At 37.7% G+C, this 21,602-nt stretch overlaps 1 protein-coding gene, 1 long non-coding RNA gene, 1 other non-coding gene and 1 pseudogene across 5 annotated transcripts; all 4 read left to right on the top strand.

Annotated features, from left to right (window-relative positions):
• Positions 1-2,804: 2,804 nt before the first annotated feature.
• LOC148198825 (uncharacterized) lies at positions 2,805-5,833 on the top strand. 2 transcript variants are annotated; one of them, XR_015786807.1, is made up of 4 exons: positions 2,805-3,306; positions 3,449-3,515; positions 3,621-3,714; positions 5,560-5,833. It is a non-coding gene; the product is annotated as an uncharacterized LOC148198825 (long non-coding RNA). The 2 variants fall into 2 exon arrangements; XR_015786806.1 differs by having other exon boundaries at positions 3,449-5,833.
• A 58-nt stretch (positions 5,834-5,891) lies between these two features.
• On the top strand, positions 5,892-13,683 carry LOC148198824 (uncharacterized). The gene is made up of 2 exons (XM_088116010.1): positions 5,892-7,250; positions 13,410-13,683. Exons 1-2 carry the CDS (start codon positions 6,071-6,073, stop codon positions 13,496-13,498), a joined length of 1,269 nt encoding a protein of 422 aa, XP_087972136.1. The 5' UTR covers positions 5,892-6,070; the 3' UTR covers positions 13,499-13,683.
• Positions 13,684-14,101: 418 nt separating this feature from the next.
• TRNAL-UAA (transfer RNA leucine (anticodon UAA)) lies at positions 14,102-14,184 on the top strand. Its single transcript has one exon. It is a non-coding gene; the product is annotated as a tRNA-Leu (tRNA).
• Positions 14,185-16,089: 1,905 nt separating this feature from the next.
• On the top strand, positions 16,090-20,034 carry LOC148198823 (putative protein phosphatase 2C 35; annotated as a pseudogene). Its single transcript, XR_015786531.1, has 5 exons — positions 16,090-17,303; positions 18,220-18,351; positions 18,864-19,093; positions 19,369-19,426; positions 19,530-20,034. The product of XR_015786531.1 is annotated as a putative protein phosphatase 2C 35 (transcript).
• Positions 20,035-21,602: the final 1,568 nt, after the last annotated feature.

Here is a 21,602-nt window from a genome sequence, read left to right as displayed (position 1 = left end):
AGATATAAAAAAAAAAACATGCCGTACTTGTAATACAGTTAATTCATGTCATTATGCATAAATACATATAAAGGAACAATTAAAACATGCTCGTTAAACACAACTCACACAACTTTACGCTCGCATAGTTCTGCTGGCACTCCCAACACTATGCAAAGTAAAGCCACATACACGACTCATCCGGATTTGTATAACTGTCGAACTAACAGTAGTCTGTGCACTCGCATAGTCTGTGGTCTTTCTCCAACACTAGCAAGGTAAATCCTCAACCTGCCTATCTCTGCCATCAAAGGCTATAGACGAGGACCTCCCTCTACTCTCACCAGTGACACTGTTCTTCTCTATGTGAGCATGAACAATGCTTTGAGTGTAGGGATAGACATACCGATCCTAAGTTCACTACAGTTATACAGAACAACATAAATCACATAACAACTTGTAGTCATCTCTCCCTGAGATTGTCCCTTCATACTCACATTCATCATTTACATTTACAATCGTATCATCATAGTAATTTATCATTATTCATACATTCTCATATATTCACATGCATCACATATATTCCACACATTGATACACAGAAATCAATTCAAGAGAAAATAACACTAAAAAAAAATCCAACTTATACAGAACACTATTTGAACGCACTTTCCAAGCTCCTAACAGTTTTGAACGAACGTCCCAGGACGAACGTCGTTTTTCCGAACACCAGCCAAAAATGGACGAACGCCATTTCCCGAGGGCCAGACCAATTGGACGAACGCTCACTTTCGGAACGGGCGAACGATATTTGCAGATATGGACGAACGCTCACTTCGGCCGGACGAACGCTTTTTAACCAATTTGAACGAACGTCCATTTAAGAACGGACGAACGCTCTTTTAATCAAACTGGACGAACGCTGATTTTGATATTTAGGCCGAACGCTATTTTAACCGAATGGACGGACGTTATGGGAATCTGGCCGAACGCTCAGGAAACAGGCCGAACGCTGTGGTTGAGTAGTTGGTCGAACGCTACAACCGAATACCTCCTTAAAATCGGATACTAAGTGGACGAACGTTAAGATCACTCACTTAGACTCAACATAACCATGAACGTACTAATCGAACACTCAATAAAAGGAAACGCTGAAAAACGAATACAAATTTGGATTTATACTGTTCGGTAGAACGCACACAATACTAATAACCAAGACCGAACACTCAAGGTTAACCGAACGATCAAGATTTCTGCCCAAGCATACCAAATAAAGACGAACGCTATATTCACTAAATATATCAAGGACGAACGCTATCAATCACTATTCACATAATAACACAGAACGTCCAATACCAAACCTTAAAACTATCTTAAAACTATCCAATTAAGGCCGAACGCTCATTAACACCCATAGACGTTTGCTACCTACGAACAGTCAACATCAAGACCGAACACTACTAATATGAACGATCGCTACAACCCCGAACGTTATCAAATGCAATTCCATTCGGACGAACGTAAATATGGTTCAGTAATAATAGTACAAATACTGTTTTGGACGAACGCATGAACAACTACTAAGAGACCGAATACTATGAGATTAACACTGTTTGAAACGGACGTACCATTGACCGAGCACTTGTAAGATCACAAAGAACACTGTTTGGGCGAACACTGTTTAGACTGACACTACCAGATTCATGTGAAACTATTGGGACGAACGCTATACTTAATAAATGAGAAGTGACCCAATAAACACTGTTTAGACGAACGCTATACTGATCAAATATGATAAGACCGAATAATCACTGGTTGGACGAACGCTTAAAGATCAAAAACGAAGATGCCGAACGTATATAGACAAATACTACAAAACCGAACATGTGAATACTGTTTGGACGAACGCACATACATTCATTCCTATGAGACCGAACGCACATAGACAACCACAACTAAACCCAATATGTAAACACTGTTTGGACGAACGTAAATGGACCCAATGGTATGAGACCGAACACTCAAGATTGAATCCTAAAATACCAAATTGAGAACGAACGCTCAAATCACCTGTAGTCAAAACCGAACGCTCAAGATCCAAACCTAAGAATACAAATTGAGACCGAACGCTAATTAATCACTCGCACAAATTAAGGACGAACGCTGACTCTCGTACCTTAGAATACAAGACCGGACGCTAACTTTTGCCGACCACTGTTTGGTCGAGCACTAAACGAACGAACGCTCAGAAACCAACCAATATTTGGCCGTGCACTGATAGGACGAACGTTCAAAATATTGGCCGACCACTAATTGGTCGAGCCATATGGGACGAACGCGCGATTCTGCAGAATTCTGCAGAATCGAACTCAGATTTCCAGAATCCAGAAACTCCCAATTTTCATTCCCAAATTTTCAGATTTGCATCAAACACAGCAAATATCAACAATCAAACAAAAGATCTAGCTCCCCTTACCTCTTGAAGACTTCCTTTGAGAATTCTTTGAGTCTATCTCCTCCAAAACTTGCAGCTCCAAGCAATTCCACCAAGCTTTGAACTTCTCCTTCTCTTACAAAAATGGCAGCAAGGTAGCAAGGATCTTCCCCAGTTCAGCAACCCTCTTCACCTTTTATTTCTTCAGTTCTGAAAGGTGCCAAAACCGTTGGCTGCTACCCCCCCCAAAATCCCGGACGTGCCTCCCAGAAATCCTGGATGCTGCTCCCTGAAATTCTGGACGTGTGCTTCCCTTGTGTCCCCCCCACCTCTTAATAAAATAATAAAATAAAAGGTAACAGGGCCTTACATTCTCCCTGTAAGACCCTATATAATTAAACAATGATAATTCTGTGTTAAACCAGATTAGTGCACTATAATTCTGAGTTGATTTAATCCTACTTCAAATCTGCTAAATCTCTTCCTGCAATGCACTGAAATCAAGCTCCACCATTCTCTGGAAACTGCACCACGTCACACACACTCAGTGCATTAAAAACGCACCAATCTGTGCATGCACACACGCCAAGTGTCACGGGAGAGAATTCCAAGCAGGGTTTGGTGTGCAAGTGGCAGACTATGAAACGCTCTCTTGTTTGATGTGGAATCCACTCAAAATTCTGAGTTTTGAGAAAACTCTTTCACTCACACTCACACTTCGTCTTCCTCAGAAAACCAAACCTTTCATCTTCTCCAACTTCTCACTAAGAACCTTTATCTTCTCTCTACCATTACTCACTTCCTTCAACTCCAATCCGTTTTCTGAAACCATAGGAACATTCACGGGCCAGCAAGCTCCATTTTGATCCGAACCTCTTTTGATTCTGTAACTGGTAAGCTCCAAACCACAATCTAATCTTAAAATTTCTAGGAACACTGTATCAGTTGCATGCAAGGATAAAAATCTGAGTTTCTGAGAACTCTCATCTTCTCTCTAAAATTACTCATTCATCATCTCCTCAAATTCTGTTTCAGATACTGTAAACACTGTCACTGCACCGTGAACATCAACTTGATTCGAACAGAATTGAGAACTGAACTGGTAAGTTCTCATTCTGCATAATTGTCCATTGAGTTCATGCTAATCAAAATTCTGGTTGCATGAATGAGTTATAGGTTTGATCTTTATGTTATTTTGGTATTTTAGATTTAGTGAAAGTCGTGGAGTGAATTCATTTGGGTAGAGAACTGTGAGTGATCAAGATAAACCTTAAACAATTGGAATTTCACTGCAGTAACAGGTAAGGGAAGCCTATAATTTTAATTTATACTGTATGTGTTATGATCTGATGTGCATGTATTAAATGTATGATGTTCGAGCTGTGTAAATGACCACAGTTATGAAATCTGGTTTTCTGATAATGTGATTGATCTGCATGTTGGTTTGGAATGTATGAAAATTATGAGGTTGAGCTGTTAAGAATGGTTTATGATATCTGATATGAATTCTAGTTTGGATGGGTCTGTCATGAACTGATACGGCTTGGATGAATGATATTTGATGTTGGATTTGATTTGATTACATGTTGAATTGATGATGCATGAACTGAGTATGGTTATTGGATACTTGGAATGAATTAGATGTTGAAAACTGTATGATAACATGTTGGAAGTGAATTAAATCTGAAATGAAAGTATAAAGTTAGAAAAATTGAAATCTGGGAAAAATTCTACTAAGTGTGAAAAATCTGAATTTCTGATCATTCTCTGTTGCTAAAAGGACGTTCGTCACTGGACGGTCTTAGACCGTTCGGTGTTTGGTTAGCATGACTTAGATTGGAATTCATTCATTTGGAATGAATTCTGCTCAAGAACGAGCGTCCCCCAATTGGGTGAATGAGCTTTCGATCTGCTCAGTACAGCTAAGTATTTAAAACTTTATAAAGAAGTGACGTTCGGCCTTAAGTCGAGCGTCCGTCCTTATTGACGCTCGTCCTCATGATTGAGCGTTCGTTCTTATTGTTGTTCGACCTTATGTCGAACGTGCATTCTAAGAGAGCGTTCGTCCTTATATTGAACGTTCGTCCAAGTTGACGTTCGGTCTTATATCGAAACGTTCGTCCTAGATAACGCTTGGGTTTTACCAGCGTTCGTTCTGATTGTGCTCGGTCATTTACCTGGCGTTCGTTCAAAGCAGGGTTCGGTTTTATAATTGAACGCTCGTCCTTACCATTGAACTCTGAGCGAACGTAACTGGCGTTCGTCCAAATTGCTAATTAACGTTCGTTTTTCTGGCAGTGCTGTTTTCTGAAATCAAATTATATTGACTGTTTATCTAAACAATGTCTTACTGGTGTTATCCTTTGGATTCTACCTGGACTCGTTACATTCAAAATCTTTCTAAGTATCATTCATGTCTTTTAAAGATCAGTATTTTCAAATTATAAATTTTAAAGAGTATTAGGTGAGTTCCTTGGTTCTTTTCTCTTGTTCAGAAACAAGGATGCAGAGTACTGTAACATGTAAATTTCTATTTATTAAATGATGAACTTTCGTGAAATTAAGAGAGTGGAATACAGAATGGAAATATGGATTCAGTGAACTGTTTAATATGGTGAATTATATGTGGAATGAATTATTGGAAATGAATTATGATGAGCGTTCCAAGGAGGAACGTCTCTAATATGATTGATTGTTGATTTTTGTAAAGTATGACTGTGGGCATGCTAAGCTGGCTTGGTCCATCCTGATATTCCGTGATACACCTCTTCAAGTAGAAGGGGGTAGTCATGCGTGGGAATGGCAGGAGGTCCTTAGTCCATAAGTTAACATGGGCGACGTAAGAACGGACTTACCTCGAGTGGCAGCTGTTTGGTGTTACCCAGTTACTACACCACTCGGGTGCAAGGACGCCTGTAGCTACACGGTTCATACAGTCCGGACAGTCTGTCTATTATATAAGTATCTGTATGATTGTTAATTGATGAGCTTGCATGATGTATGTGTGGATTTAAATATAAATGTATGTGTTGATTGTATAAATTAAATATTATAAGCTTACCCTTGCGTTTCCATTGTGTTGTCTATTGTCCATGTATAATCCGTGTTGTCAAAATGCAATGATCATCCGTTGTGGATGTGAGCAGATGGTGGTGTATCCCTTGAGCAAGTGTTGGACGAAGAAAAGGTGGAGGATGCTAACCTTGTGGAGGTTGAAGTAAAATCGGAGCAGTAGGATTAGATTAGTAGTAGAGGTTATGTTTTCTGTACTGAGTTTTGGAAGTTCTGTATATAATTCTGCAGAATTTTGTATGCAGATCTGTTTTATGTATTTTGGTGGATTTCTGAACACTGTAAACTCTGCTGTAAGTTACTGAACAGTACTGTTTATTTATATAAGTGCTGTATTCTTTTGGCGCAGCGGTTATTTGTGTAAAGACTGTTTAATGTTGCTGTTAATTGTGATTAATTCTGAATTATAGTGATTACTATATTTTGGGATGTTACATTAGTGGTATCAGAGCAGTTTTGTTCTTTTAAGGAACACTGTAGGTATGAGTGCACTACGTTTTGCTGTGTGCTTATTATATGTTAATGAGTTATTGTTTTAACTCTCGAACTTTACTAACGCTCGTTTTTCTCTGATTCAGAGAACTAATGGCGCCTAGACTTCCTCCTCCTCCCCAACCGAATGAGTCCGATACGTCCAGCAACACTAGGTTGTTGGAAACCGTAGTTGAACGACTGCATCAACAGAATACTACACTGATGGAGCAAAACGCCACTCTGATGCAGCAAAACCAAGCTGCTATGCAAGGATTGGAGGCATCGCGTGTCAATTCTGAAAACACGCAAAGGCAATTGATGGAGATCCTGGCTGCAACTAGAGGTGCGCCTGGAGCATCTTCTTCAAACGCTGCTCAACCAAATGCTGAATGGAGTTTGGAAAGTTTCCTTCAGCATCACCCTGCCAAGTTCAGTGGCAAATGTCTTCCTGATGAGGCAGATCATTGGCTGAGGGACATTGAGAAGATTTATAATGCAAAGAGGTGTCCTGACGACAACAGATTGGCGTTTACTGAGTACTTGTTGACTGGTGAGGCCAACCACTGGTGGACGAGTGTGAGGGCTATCCTGGCCGACACTCATGCTCCTATCACCTGGGAGGTTTTTAGAAACAAATTTTATGAAGAATATTTCCCAGACAGCGTTCGCTATGCCAAGGAAGTAGAATTTCTTCAGCTGGTGCAAGGGGGAAAATCTGTATCCGAGTACACAAATTCTTTCAAACAGTTGTTGAGGTTTAATACGATGGCCACTAGTGAAGAGTGGCAGTGTAGGAAATTTGAGAATGGATTAAGAAGCGACCTGAAGGTGTTGATATCAAGTTTATGCATTCGGTCATTTCCTGCAATGGTGGAAAGAGCCAAAGTATTGGAGAAGAATATGGCAGAAGTGGAACGACAAAAGAAGCAGACACAGGTGACTAGAGGGTCGATTGTATCCAGGGGTACTGCCAACACGAGAAGTACTCCTTACGCTCGCCCAGGTCAGTCAAATGCAAGTGGATCACGAGCATTAATCACTGCCGGACAACCAGGAAACGTCACTTGTTTCCAGTGTGGAGGGCCACACTATCGTTCATCTTGCCCTCAACTCACGGGAGGAAAATTCTGCACGAAATGTAGAAGAAGTGGGCACTTGGAGAATGAGTGCAACATGGGTGGACGAGCTGTGTTGAGGCCACCGAATGCTGGCAGAAATCAGGCTAGAGGAGGACGAGCCCAAGCAGCTGGACGTGTTTATGCAATCACTGGTGCAGAAGCAGCGAGCTCAGGTACGCTCGTTACTGGCACATGCTTGCTGTATGGAATAAATTGTTGTGTGTTGTTTGACTCGGGGGCGACACACTCCTTCATATCGAAGGCGTGCGTTGATAAGTTGGGAATAGCTGTGAGTGAGATGAATTTTGATTTGGTGGTGTCAACACCAGCTGCGGGTGAAGTTAGGACATCTACCATGTGTGTTAGATGCCCTATTGAGGTAGAAGGACGTAGGTACAAGGTGAATCTTATCTGTTTGCCACTCAAAGATTTAGAAATAATTTTGGGAATGGATTGGCTCAATACCAATCGCATTCTCATAGACTGTGGCAAGAAGGAGTTGATTTTTCCAGAAGAAGAAGAGGAATGCCTTGGTGTGACTCTCGGTCAGTTAAAGGAAGATATTATGGAGGGCGCGGCTTGTTTTCTCATCATGACACATGAGGACCAAGAGCTGGGAGGTTTGAAGCAGGAACGAACGTCTGTTGTGGAGGAGTTTCTGGATATTTTTCCAGATGAAATACCAGGGTTGCCTCCTGTTAGAGAAGTCGAATTCACCATAGACTTGGTGACCACGGCAGCCCCTATATCAGTCCAACCATACCGTATGGCGCCTGCAGAATTGGTTGAACTTAAGAAACAGATTGAAGAACTCATGGAGAAACAATTTATCAGACCAAGTGTGTCACCTTGGGGAGCACCTGTACTGTTAGTGAAGAAAAAGGATGGCAGCTCTCGGTTATGCATTGACTATCGTCAGTTAAACAAGCTGACCATCAAGAACAAATACCCGTTGCCTAGGATTGATGACTTGTTGGATCAACTGCATGGGGCAACGGTATTTTCTAAGATTGATCTGCGTTCAGGATATCACCAAATCAGGGTGAAGGAGGATGACATCCAGAAAACAGCCTTCAGGTCTCGTTATGGACACTACGAGTATGTAGTGATGCCATTTGGAGTAACAAACGCTCCTGCTGTGTTCATGGATTATATGAACCGTATATTCAGACCTTACTTGGACAAGTTTGTGGTTGTCTTCATAGATGACATCCTCATCTACTCTAAGACACAAGCCGAGCATGAAGAACACTTGAGGGCAGTGCTGAGTGTGTTGAGGGAGAAGGAGTTGTATGCCAAACTGTCCAAGTGTGAATTCTGGATGAAGGAGGTGCAGTTTTTGGGACATGTGGTCTCGGCTGGAGGTATTTCAGTGGATCCAGCTAAGGTGCGTGCAGTGTTGGAATGGAAAAGTCCTCGTTCAATCACGGAAGTGAGGAGTTTTGTTGGTCTTGCGGGCTACTATAGGCGTTTCATTGAAGGGTTTTCCAAGATAGTAGCACCGTTGACGCAGCTTACAAGGAAAGATCACCCTTTTGCTTGGACGGATTTGTGTGAAGAACGCTTCCAAGAGCTGAAGAATAAGTTGACAAGCGCTCCAGTTTTAGTGATTCCGGACACTGCCAAACCGTTTGAAGTTTACTGTGATGCATCTCACCAAGGTTTGGGGTGCGTTCTCATGCAAGAGAAGAAGGCAGTGGCGTATGCTTCTCGGCAATTGAAGATACATGAGAAGAATTATCCAACGCATGATTTGGAGCTGGCAGCAGTTGTGTTTGCATTGAAGATTTGGAGGCATTATCTATACGGATCCACTTTCCAAGTCTTCAGTGATCACAAGAGCCTCAAATATTTATTTGACCAGAAGGAGTTGAACATGAGGCAGAGGCGTTGGCTGGAATTCCTAAAAGATTATGATTTTGAGTTGCTTTATCATCCTGGTAAAGCAAACGTAGTGGCAGACGCATTAAGCAGGAAGGCAGTGCATGTCTCGTTAATGATGGTGAAGGAGCTGCACTTAGTGGAGAGTTTCAGAGATCTAAGGTTGCAGTATGAGTTAGAACCGAACAGCATCAAGTGCTGCAACCTTAGGATATCAAGCAATGTGTTTGATCGTATATGGACGAAGCAACGTGAAGATGAAGACTTGGTGAAAATCTTTGATGCACTCGGTACAGACAAGGCTAAAGAATTTAATGCTGGAACGGATGGTATGTTACGTTACCTTGGTAGAACGTGCATTCCCAATAATGGAGAGCTGAAGCGGATTATACTGGAGGAAGCACATCATAGCCGTCTTAGCATACATCCCGGTATGACTAAGATGTACCAAGATCTTAGGCGTTCGTTCTGGTGGCCTGGAATGAAGAGTGATGTTGCACGATTTGTAGCATCTTGCTTGACTTGCCAACGTGCCAAGGCTGAACACCAACGTCCAGGAGGTCTGTTTCAACCACTGGAAATTCCTGAATGGAAGTGGGACAGCATTTCCATGGATTTTGTGACCCATCTACCACGGACAGTTAGGAACCATGACTCAATTTGGGTGATTGTGGATAGGTTGACAAAGAGCGCACACTTCTTGGCAGTGAATCTGAAGATGTCCATGACAAACTTGGCCAAGTTGTATATTAATGAGATAGTTCGTTTACATGGAGTGCCCTCAAGCATCATTTCTGACCGAGACACGAGATTCACATCTCGGTTTTGGCAATCACTGCAAGGCGAGTTGGGGAGCAGATTGCAGATGAGTTCAGCATATCATCCGCAAACGGATGGCCAATCTGAACGTACAATCCAGACGCTAGAAGACCTACTGAGGACGTGCGTCCTAGATCGCTTAGGCGCATGGGATGAGGTGCTGCCTCTTGTGGAATTCACATATAACAACAGCTTTCAAGCTAGCATTGGGATGGCGCCGTTTGAAGCTCTCTATGGGAGGAAGTGCAGAACGCCACTTTGTTGGTTTCAAGAGGGAGAGAACGTGCTAACTGGACCTGAGCTCATCCAGCAAACAACAGAGAAAGTCAAATTGATCCAAGACAGATTGAAAACGTCTTTGAGCAGGCAGAAATCCTATGCTGATAGGAGGAGAAGACCACTGGAGTTCGCTGCAGGTGATCATGTGTTTTTGAGACTGAATCCAATCACTGGAGTGGGAAGAGTAGTACGTCCAAAGAAGTTGTCTCCCAAGTTCATAGGGCCGTATCAAATATTGAAGAAGATTGGACCAGTAGCCTATGAACTTGCGTTGCCTCCTCAATTATCAAATCTACATCCAGTTTTCCATGTGTCTCAGCTTAGGAAATACATATCTAGTCCTTCTCATATCTTGGAGCTGGAAAACATCCAACTGCGTCAAGACAGAACATTGGAGCTGCAACCAGTCCGCATTGAAGATGAACGCACCAAGCTGCATAAAGGAAAAGACCTTCGTCTAGTGAAGGTGGTGTGGGATGCTAAGACTGGAGATTCAACGTGGGAAGTAGAGAGTGCAATGAAGGAATTATATCCACACTTATTTGCTTGTAATTTATAAATTTTCGAGGACGAAAATTTTTGTAGTTAGGGAGAATGTAAGACCCTATATAATTAAGCAATGATAATTCTGTGTTAAACCAGATTAGTGCACTCTAATTCTGAGTTGATTTAATCCTACTTCAAATCTGCTAAATCTCTTCCTGCAATGCACTGAAATCAAGCTCCACCATTCTCTGGAAACTGCACCACGTCACACACACTCAGTGCATTAAAAACGCACAAATCTGTGCATGCACACACGCCAAGTGTCACGGGAGAGAATTCCAAGCAGGGTTTGGTGTGCAAGTGGCAGACTGTGAAACGCTCTCTTGTTTGATGTGGAATCCACTCAAAATTCTGAGTTTTGAGAAAACTCTTTCACTCACACTCACACTTCGTCTTCCTCAAGGATCACACCTTTCATCTTCTCCAAACTTTTCTCTACGAACCTTCATCTTCCTTCTGCCATTACTCACTTCCTTCAACTCCAATCCGTTTTCTGAAACCATAGGAACATTCACGGGCCAGCAAGCTCCATTTTGATCCGAACCTCTTTTGATTCTGTAACTGGTAAGCTCCAAACCACAATCTAATCTTAAAATTTCTAGGAACACTGTATCAGTTGCATGCAAGGATAAAAATCTGAGTTTCTGAGAACTCTCATCTTCTCTCTAAAATTACTCATTCATCATCTCCTCAAATTCTGTTTCAGATACTGTAAACACTGTCACTGCACCGTGAACATCAACTTGATTAGAACAGAATTGAGAACTGAACTGGTAAGTTCTCATTCTGCATAATTGTCCATTGAGTTCATGCTAATCAAAATTCTGGTTGCATGAATGAGTTATAGGTTCGATCTTTATGTTATTTTGGTATTTTAAATTTAGTGAAAGTCGTGGAGTGAATTCATTTGGGTAGAGAACTGTGAGTGATCAAGATAAACCTTAAACAATTGGAATTTCACTGCAGTAACAGGTAAGGGAAGCTTATAATTTTAATTTATACTGTATGTGTTATGATCTGATGTGCATGTATTAAATGTATGATGTTCGAGCTGTGAAAATGACCACAGTTATGAAATCTGGTTTTCTGATAATGTGATTGATCTGCATGTTGGTTTGGAATGTATGAAAATTATGAGGTTGAGCTGTTAAGAATGGTTTATGATATCTGATATGAATTCTAGTTTGGATGGATCTGTCATGAACTGATACGGCTTGGATGAATGATATTTGATGTTGGATTTGATTTAATTACATGTTGAATTGATGATGCATGAACTGAGTATGGTTATTGGATACTTGGAATGAATTAGATGTTGAAAACTGTATGATAACATGTTGGAAGTGAATTAAATCTGAAATGAAAGTATAAAGTTAGAAAAATTGAAATCTGAGAAAAATTCTACTAAGTGTGAAAAATCTGAATTTCTGATCATTCTCTGTTGCTAAAAGGACGTTCGTCACTGGACGGTCTTAGACCGTTCGGTGTTTGGTTAGCATGACTTAGATTGGAATTCATTCATTTGGAATGAATTCTGCTCAAGAACGAGCGTCCCCCAATTGAGTGAATGAGCTTTCGTTCTGCTCAGTACAGCTAAGTATTTAAAACTTTATAAAGAAGTGACGTTCGGCCTTAAGTCGAGCGTCCGTCCTTATTGACGTTCGTCCTCATGATTGAGCGTTCGTTCTTATTGTTGTTCGACCTTATGTCGAACGTGCATTCTAAGAGAGCGTTCGTCCTTATATTGAACGTTCGTCCAAGTTGACGTTCGGTCTTATATCGAAACGTTCGTCCTAGATAACGCTTGGGTTTTACCAGCGTTCGTTCTGATTGTGCTCGGTCATTTACCTGGCGTTCGTTCAAAGCAGGGTTCGGTTTTATAATTGAACGCTCGTCCTTACCATTGAACTCTGAGCGAACGTAACTGGCGTTCGTCCAAATTGCTAATTAACGTTCGTTTTTCTGGCAGTGCTGTTTTCTGAAATCAAATTATATTGACTGTTTATCTAAACAATGTCTTACTGGTGTTATCCTTTGGATTCTACCTGGACTCGTTACATTCAAAATCTTTCTAAGTATCATTCATGTCTTTTAAAGATCAGTATTTTCAAATTATAAATTTTAAAGAGTATTAGGTGAGTTCCTTGGTTCTTTTCTCTTGTTCAGAAACAAGGATGCAGAGTACTGTAACATGTAAATTTCTATTTATTAAATGATGAACTTTCGTGAAATTAAGAGAGTGGAATACAGAATGGAAATATGGATTCAGTGAACTGTTTAATATGGTGAATTATATGTGGAACGAATTATTGGAAATGAATTATGATGAGCGTTCCAAGGAGGAACGTCTCTAATATGATTGATTGTTGATTTTTGTAAAGTATGACTGTGGGCATGCTAAGCTGGCTTGGTCCATCCTGATATTCCGTGATACTCATCTTCACGTAGAAGGGAGTAGTCATGTGTGGGAATGGCAGGAGGCTCTATTCCTTAGGGGTACTTTGGATAGAGTTAACCTCGAGTGGCAGCTGTCGAGTTTAATACAGTTACCACACCACTCGGGTGCAAGGACGCCTGTAGCTACACGGTTCATACAGTCCGGACAGTCTGTCTATTATATAAGTATCTGTATGATTGTTAATTGATGAGCTTGCATGATGTATGTGTGGATTTAAATATAAATGTATGTGTTGATTGTATAAATTAAATATTATAAGCTTACCCTTGCGTTTCCATTGTGTTGTCTATTGTCCATGTATAATCCGTGTTGTCAAAATGCAATGATCATCCGTTGTGGATGTGAGCAGATGGTGGTGCATCCCTTGAGCAAGTGTTGGACGAAGAAAAGGTGGAGGATGCTAACCTTGTGGAGGTTGAAGTAAAATCGGAGCAGTAGGATTAGATTAGTAGTAGAGGTTATGTTTTCTGTACTGAGTTTTGGAAGTTCTGTATATAATTCTGCAGAATTTTGTATGCAGATCTGTTTTATGTATTTTGGTGGATTTCTGAACACTGTAAACTCTGCTGTAAGTTACTGAACAGTACTGTTTATTTATATAAGTGCTGTATTCTTTTGGCGCAGCGGTTATTTGTGTAAAGACTGTTTACTGTTGCTGTTAATTGTGATTAATTCTGAATTATAGTGATTACTATATTTTGGATGTTACACTCCCCTAACACAAAATTTCGCTCGCAATTGTGTATAAACGCACCTTGTTGTATGATAAAAAGGTTATATTTGAGAAGAAAAAATAACAAATAAAATGGGAGTGAATAAGGAAAGTTTTCATGAAGCCCACTTTACAAGCATTAGAGAGCTTTATTTTATTCCTTCTTGGAACCTTTTGAGATTAGATAAGAAATAGAATAGAAAAAAGTATTCAAATTTTAATATTAATAAATTTAAATTTAAACTTTGCAAAAATAATATATACTTAATAAATTACTATATGATTTAAATGATTATTAAATATTTTTATTTCAATAATTATAGCATCAAGCTGGTTTGCCCGAGTGGTTAAGGGGGAAGACTTAAGATCTTCTGCACATAAGTGCGCGTGGGTTCGAACCCCACAGCCAGCAATTTTTAAAAATTCTAATTTTTAACAAATTAGATATATTGATGGAACTTTTTACATTAGGATTTTTAATGTTTTTGAAAATACACGTTGCAGATTTAGTTAATGATAATAAATGCAATCATAATTTTGTGATCCAGCCTTTTTCATTTTTCTAAAATTATTACTTTACTCAATCTAACTTTCTTATCGATATTAAAAATTAAAAATGTGGTTACAATATAATAATTTAAATCAAAATAAATTAAATAATTTTAACATATTGTTTCTTCAAAATTAAATCAATTGGTTTGAGAACATTTTACACTTCATGTGAAAAAATTAACCTGAAAAAATAATGAATATTTGTTATTTAAAGTTTGTATATCTCTTAAATTAATTGTTTTTTCATTTTTCTAAAATATGTAATGTCTATAATATATAATGTTACATATTGTACAATTTTTTTAGCCTATTTCTCATATATATTTTTATATTAAATCAAACGAATTAGAACGATATATTTTTCTTATATTATTAGATCATATGGATTAGAGCATGATAAAATATATAACAATCCAATCTTAGAATAATTATTTTTTTCAAGTTTCATGTCTTTTATTTGCTTGTATGTGTAAGTTTCTGTAATCACATGTGAGATCCAAACTCAACCCAAAATCTTAAAATAGGCTTTCAAGATTAATTTTTGCGCATATAATTGATATTTGGTTATTTTGTTTCCTGATTGGTTTATTCCGAGCAATATAAACTTTCCTAATAAAAAATATCATTGGTTAAGATTCGTTTGATGATTATGTTAAATTATAAACGTATTAATTTGAGTGCAGATTACATGTATTTAATGATTTTGATTATTCAGTTGCTACTGTTTATTTTGTTTATTAATTCAATAATTTAGAAATGATCGATTTATATACGTTGAATGATTTTAACAAGCTTCGATAGTTTTTTTTATGGACTTCATTATAATGTTGGATAATTAAATAATTGAAACGTGATGAGTGATTCTTCCCCATAACAATGTGATTTATTGTGGACAATTAATAACATTACAATAATCGAAAATGATTTTTATAATTGTAATATTAAAAAAAATCTAACAATTGCGATAGCATTTTGTAGGCATGATAATAGGAGGCATGAGATGAAAAATTTAGTTTGAAACATTTATGTTTTGGAAAGTTTAGTTTGAAACATGAAAGTGATGTCTCAATATTTGAGATTCAATGTGACATTGCAAAATATGAGGCAACAAATGACGCAGCACCTACCGTTAGTGATTTGATTAGAGGAGGAATTAACGACATTAATTAATGGCTTAATTTTTTTCAATTTTCAACTGGTCACAGCTTTAAGTTTTAGTGCAAATAAATGTATTGATTTTAAAAATAATAAATGACCGTTAGAGTAAAACTATTCTCAAAATGATATAAAACCTTGATTAAGCATTTTGAATTCCCAAATCCATTACATTAAATCTTTTCATTACTAAAAAGTGAAAGAAAATTTTCAATCACCCTATTATCACTGTTTTCATCCATTACACTTTTTAGGAGAAAGAAGTGAAGAAGAAAAATTTATAAAAAGGAAAGAAAGAAAATTTGGAAAGAGAATTGTGAGTTTGCTTGGAAGAGAAAGAAATGGAAGCATGCACTCATGGAATAGAATAGAATAGAAGAGAAGAGAATCTGGAATGGTGTCGCTGTAAGTGCGTGTGCGTGTGTCACTGTCGTTCTCTCGGGAGAACAAACCAGAAACAAACCCATTCCCTTTGGAGTGTTGCTTCCTTCCATCATCTTCCTTCGATGCTATGCTCCCTCTCTGTTCCCAAACGAAAAGTACAATTCTTCCTTTCCCTTTCGCCAGCCCCACTCCACACGTTCTCAATGCCAACCCAAACCCCAAATGTCTCTATCTTTTCGTGGGGTAACCCTTCCTCTCCCTCTAGGGTTCACCCCCTTTTCAGTTTCTGTGGCCTCCTTCAAATCATTCCTTTTTTTTGTTCACTTCTTCATAATTCTTCACTCACCCTTTTCTTTTTTTGTCACCCTTTCACCACAACTTCCTCCTCAAAATCCCAATTCCTCCTCCTTGTCACTAGGGTTTGTTTTTCTTTCCTCTTCTTTCTCAAAGTTTCCACCTTGGAGCCACATTGACCTTTCCTTTCTGTTTTTTTAATCTCTTTTAGCTTCTTTACTGTTCAAGCATGGGGTGTGTCCATGGCAAGTGCTGTACCCGTTACCCTTCACCGTCAGTGGGTGGCTCCAGGGACTTCAGAGAACTTGGCCCTTATGGTACCCAGAGGAAGCACATTCTCACTCAGAGTTCACTGCAGTTTGTTCCCGTTCCTTCCCATAACTTCACTTTAGAATACTCTGTGCTCACTCAGAGAGGGTACTATCCTGATTCACCTGATAAGGAAAACCAGGATAGTTTCTGCATTAGGACACAGTTCCAAGGTAACCCAAGTGTCCATTTCTTCGGTGTTTATGATGGGCATGGCGAATTTGGTGCCCAGTGTTCGAACTTTGTTAAGGATAGGTTGGTGGAAAATTTGTCAAGTGACTTTGCATTGTTGGAGGACCCTGTCAAGGCTTACACTTCTGCTTTCTTGACCACGAATGAGGACTTGCATAAGAATGAGATTGACGATTCCTTGAGTGGCACCACTGCAATTACGGTGCTGGTCATTGGGGACACCCTTTATGTTGCTAATGTCGGTGATTCGAGAGCAGTGCTGGCTGTTAAGGATGGGAACCGGGTTGTTGCTGAGGACTTGTCCACTGATCAGACACCATTTAGAAGAGATGAGTATGAGAGAGTGAAGCTTTGTGGGGCAAGGGTTTTGAGTGTTGATCAGGTGGAAGGGCATAAGGATCCGGATATTCAGACTTGGGGTGATGAAGAGAGTCAGGGTGATGATCCTCCTAGGTTGTGGGTTCAGAATGGGACGGTGCCTGGAGCTGCATTTACAAGGAGTGTAGGGGATATGTTGGCTGAGACTATCGGTGTAATTGCTGTTCCTGAGGTGTCAACGGTTCAGCTTACACCTAACCATCTTTTCTTTGTTGTTGCAAGTGATGGGTATTTGAGTTCCTATCCAGCCAAACTGTTGTTGATATGGTATGGCCTGCAACTTCATTCTGATTTATAAGCTTTAGTAATAATTTTGATAATATCTTCATTGGTTGAATTGTACTTGTAGTTATTGCAAGACTTATTTTCTGTTCCTTTTGTAGTTTTAATGATGTTGTTGTATGTTTTCTTATGAAGCTTGAAGCGTGCAAGTTGCAATTTTATTTTTTTTGTTTTTCGTGATGTAATTATGTTTTCTTGCTGTACGATACTACTAGAGATTTTCTGTTATGTTGTATTTTTCTCTTTTTATGCTTATTTTTATTGGTTGCGTTGCGTGGAATAATGTTTTTAACCCATTGCCGTATTCTGTCTTACAACTCAAATTGGTGTTTGCTAACATCATCCAATCACATGTCCTTTCACTCTCATTCTGTCATGCTTTGAATTTAGATCTTATGACGACATGGTGTTTTAATGGTATTTAATGTGTAGTTATTCTTAAGAGAGAAGGGTATATTAGTTAATGTAATCTCATAACTTTTGCGTTATATTCTTTTTTAAGATGAATTTTTATTTTGAGGTTTATATTTTAAGGCCTATTTATTTTCATGCGTATTAGCTCGCATAATTATGTAAGCTTAATCTGTAAATGGTTCACGGGACTAAAAATTAATGGTTAATGATTCATATAACTCAACCTGTGTAGGTTTGTTTGGTGAGAAAAAAAATTCCACATCTTGCTTTTGATCATTTTGATTATTTGCATTAGCATACACAAATATCCAATGCTTGTTGTCCTGTTTAATACATTTTCACAAATTATTGTGAGCTGTATATGTACAAATTACCTCCCTAGTTACCACTTATAGTTTTTGTACTATGGTTTCTAGTAAATCTGATAAGTAGAACTATTATTCGATGTCTTGTCTTGATGAATTCCTTGATTTCTTTTATCGTGCAGGCAGCAAGTTATTCAGATCCCCGTGATGCATGTGCTGCCATTGCTGGAGAGTCATATAAACTATGGTTAGAACACGATGGCCGAACTGATGATATAACAATTATTATCGTTCAGATCAAAGGCCTGTCTAATGTATGATTACTTGAGTACTTCTTTTGCCTTATCTTGTTTTTTTTCTTCATTTAGTATTGGGTACAGATTTTAGACTTACAATGTCTCTAAATATTCTCAACCCCTCACTGGCCAGCCCCAAAATGTTTAGTGGTGGTAAGAAGTGACCGATTCTGGTGGAACCCCTAGAGAATTTTCTCAGGTTTATTCCTATTCTGTATTGAAGGTTTTAAATGTGTGTAATACTATATTTAGATGCTATCAGAGGTTTATAAATGAACGATGATTAAGTTTAGTCAGCTTTCAGGTTTGGTTACTCATGACTACCATATGGGGATCTATAGTTTACCAATCTCTAGAAACTTGTACTTCTATTAAAAAATACACAGCAATACATTACCCTTTTGTGTCTCAAATGCATTTCCTTAATGAATGCTATGTTTTATTGAAGAGACAAACTCCCTTTCTGATTAGATTCATTTGAATCTTTCTCATCTTATAACCTAAAAACCTAATTTTTTTCTTTTTTGTAGTCAGGTACATCTGGACTTGGATCAGGAGAGGTCAATGTCAGCACTGTAACAAGGACCAAGAGCAAGAGGTAAAGGGAGCATCTGAATTATCTGCCACAACTGGGTTAGATGTTTATCGTTCGGTCAGGAATGGCTTCTCTGATTTACAGTCCTGTCCACAGCATGTGGTCTCAACTAAAAGCCCAGCCATAGTGGTCCCTTCTCCAGCTTGTCCAACATCTGTTACATAGGTACACTCACACTAGCATTGTTTAATATTGATCAGTAAGGTGTGCTAGCAACACACTCCTTAGTGGTTAAATTTTTTTGAAAACTATAAGAGTTATGAATTAGGTTCATTAAGTAGGGATTGTAACCTACAAAATTTTCATGATTTTCGATTAGTTTCAACTTGAGAGTGTGTTAAAAAGAAATTATTAAGGATTGAGTTGCCACCATTTCTATTAGTTATTTGGTCAATATTGTTGTTAGAGTTTCATTTCATTGTTCCCTTTTCCATTTACAGGGATTGGAGAGAGGCTTTAAGGAAGTTTAGTATGTATGCTTATACTTTCTCCTTGAAGGTACATTTCGCTGTCTACTCTTCGATCTTCTGCATTACAGCCATAAACGTTGTTTATTTGTCACTATGGTTCATTAAGCCAAATTGCTGACCCAATTTGTCAGGCTGCTGAAGGTTACTGATTTGAGGTTCATTATCTTGGATGCTGAAGGATCCTTTTCAGAATGTAGAAAGAACAAATGATTAATAGTCATTTTTTTCTGTTCTCAATCTCTTACTAATTCACTGTCATAACCATACAGAACCACTTCAGGAGTAACACTAAAACTTGTCCTCCTGAGTAGCTAGCTCTACGTCTCCACTCCCCAAATTGAAACTTTGGAAAGAGGTCTATAAATAACTTGGGAGAAAGGAGTTTGGCTGGTGACTAATTGACTACTAGGATTTGCATTACATTGTAGTCAATGGTCAACTTGGAAGGACAAGCCATGTGCTATTTAAAATGTAAATCCATTATCCTCGTCCTCATGCTGGATCCTCTGTATCTTTTACAAACATCTGAATTCTTTGTATTGCTTTTGAAGATTAGCTTCACATCTTTACTGCAAATTAGTGACTGACTCAATGAATGCTTGGGATTACAAGTAATTAACCCATTTTAACACCTAAGTTGTTGTAATTTACTGTTTCATTGTGTTGGGTTTCGTAAAATGAATGTAAGAAAATTGTTAGGAATATGCTTTTCAGCAATGACAGGAATATGTTTTTTATTAGGTAAAGTTATCTTAAGAATTATTTTAAAATAATGGATTCTTACGAAAAGAATTAATTCTTTTCCTGATGTCAAATTTTCTTTTACACTTGCATTGCATATCATTGATTGATATAATAATGGTGGATTTATAGATTTCAATATTTTATTTATTCTGGCACGGAAGGAGAAACAGTCCTAGTTCAGTGTTTTTTGGTGCATGGTTTAATTTGAAAATTGGTTTAATAAATTATTAAATGCAATGCAATGAGAGTGATGATTATGAGTCCCTCTGGCATGTATGTGCCATGCTGCAACATTCATGAGCAACATCCTTAAAAAGAGTACCATGTTATTAGGTGTACACCATTATGGAAGGATTTCAAAGAAACACAGGTTCTTTTTAATATGCACATTTAAGAACCCTTCTCCTATACTTCTTCTGTCCAAAATACCCCTATATTCATTTCAAAAATAATTGTGGTTTTATTTTTTATTAATAAAATATATTGTTCATTTTTCAGTTATCTTAAATATATATTTGAGAGAGTGTGTTTATTAATGAAAATAATTACTTTTTTAGTAAACTTGTCTCGATAAGCGTAATTATGATTCTTTATCTATATAAAAGAAACTTTATATAGATAAATATTTTCAGATTAAATATTTTTGTGAAAAATTATTCTTTAAATTCTCACACTTTTTCAACTACAAAGAAAAGGGTAAATGAATTTGAAAGAAAACAACAAAAATGTGTTACTTTTATAGCGTCTCTTTTCAAATACACATTGATATATCATCTCAACCATTGCTGAAAAGTAATAATTTAAAACAGTTAGAAGGAATAATTTTCTAAAAAAATTAAAAAGACTATTATTGTAAAACATGCAAATATAAATATAATATAGGGTAATTTTAATATGGTGTCTAATATTTTAATGTAAAGATTAGTTTATTCTCGAAATACATAAAATAGTCCCTAAAATTATAAATTATTAATGAAATTAGCATCCGAAATTTAAAAAATAAATGAAAAAATGGTTAAAAAAATTAACAACAACCCTTAAAATTAGTTTATCTATTATTAGTAGCTGATATAATCTAAAATTGTTAAAAAAAAAGTTGAATTTTCTGAAGTGAGAAAATAAAAGTCAATTACTCGTGTAATTGTCACGCCACATAAATAAAATTGATTAAATGTTATAGATGACAAAAAATAATGTAAAATTATTAGGGAAGAACTCCTCTAATGCGACAAGTATGTACTGAGTCCTATTTAACTTTCACTTAACCACATGATATCAATTCAATTCTTTTTAACATGATACAAATTAATAATCAACTTATTTACAATATTAGATACTCCTTTATGTATTACAGCTAATATTATTATGTCTAAAGGATTTTATGATTGCTGAATTAAATCATATTTTCTTTTAAATTGATTGATGAAGTTATTTTATTTATAAATTATATGCATATATTT

Source organism: Vigna umbellata, chromosome 5 (assembly GCF_029865625.1).
Source record: "Vigna umbellata cultivar VRB3 chromosome 5, Vumbellata_1.0, whole genome shotgun sequence".
Taxonomy (NCBI): domain Eukaryota; kingdom Viridiplantae; phylum Streptophyta; class Magnoliopsida; order Fabales; family Fabaceae; genus Vigna; species Vigna umbellata.
Note: the sequence above shows the minus strand (reverse complement) of the source record. Positions and strands in the feature narration are given on the sequence as shown.

What these genes read in the sequence shown, in the direction of transcription:
- LOC148198824 (XM_088116010.1), top strand. Translation starts at nt 6,071, where the DNA reads ATGGCGCCTAGACTTCCTCCTCCTCCCCAACCGAATGAGTCCGATACG. An exon ending in TGCAGAAGCAGCGAGCTCAG is followed by an intron (nt 7,251 to 13,409) that starts GTACGCTCGTTA and finishes GGATGTGAGCAG; the next exon opens with ATGGTGGTGCATCCCTTGAG.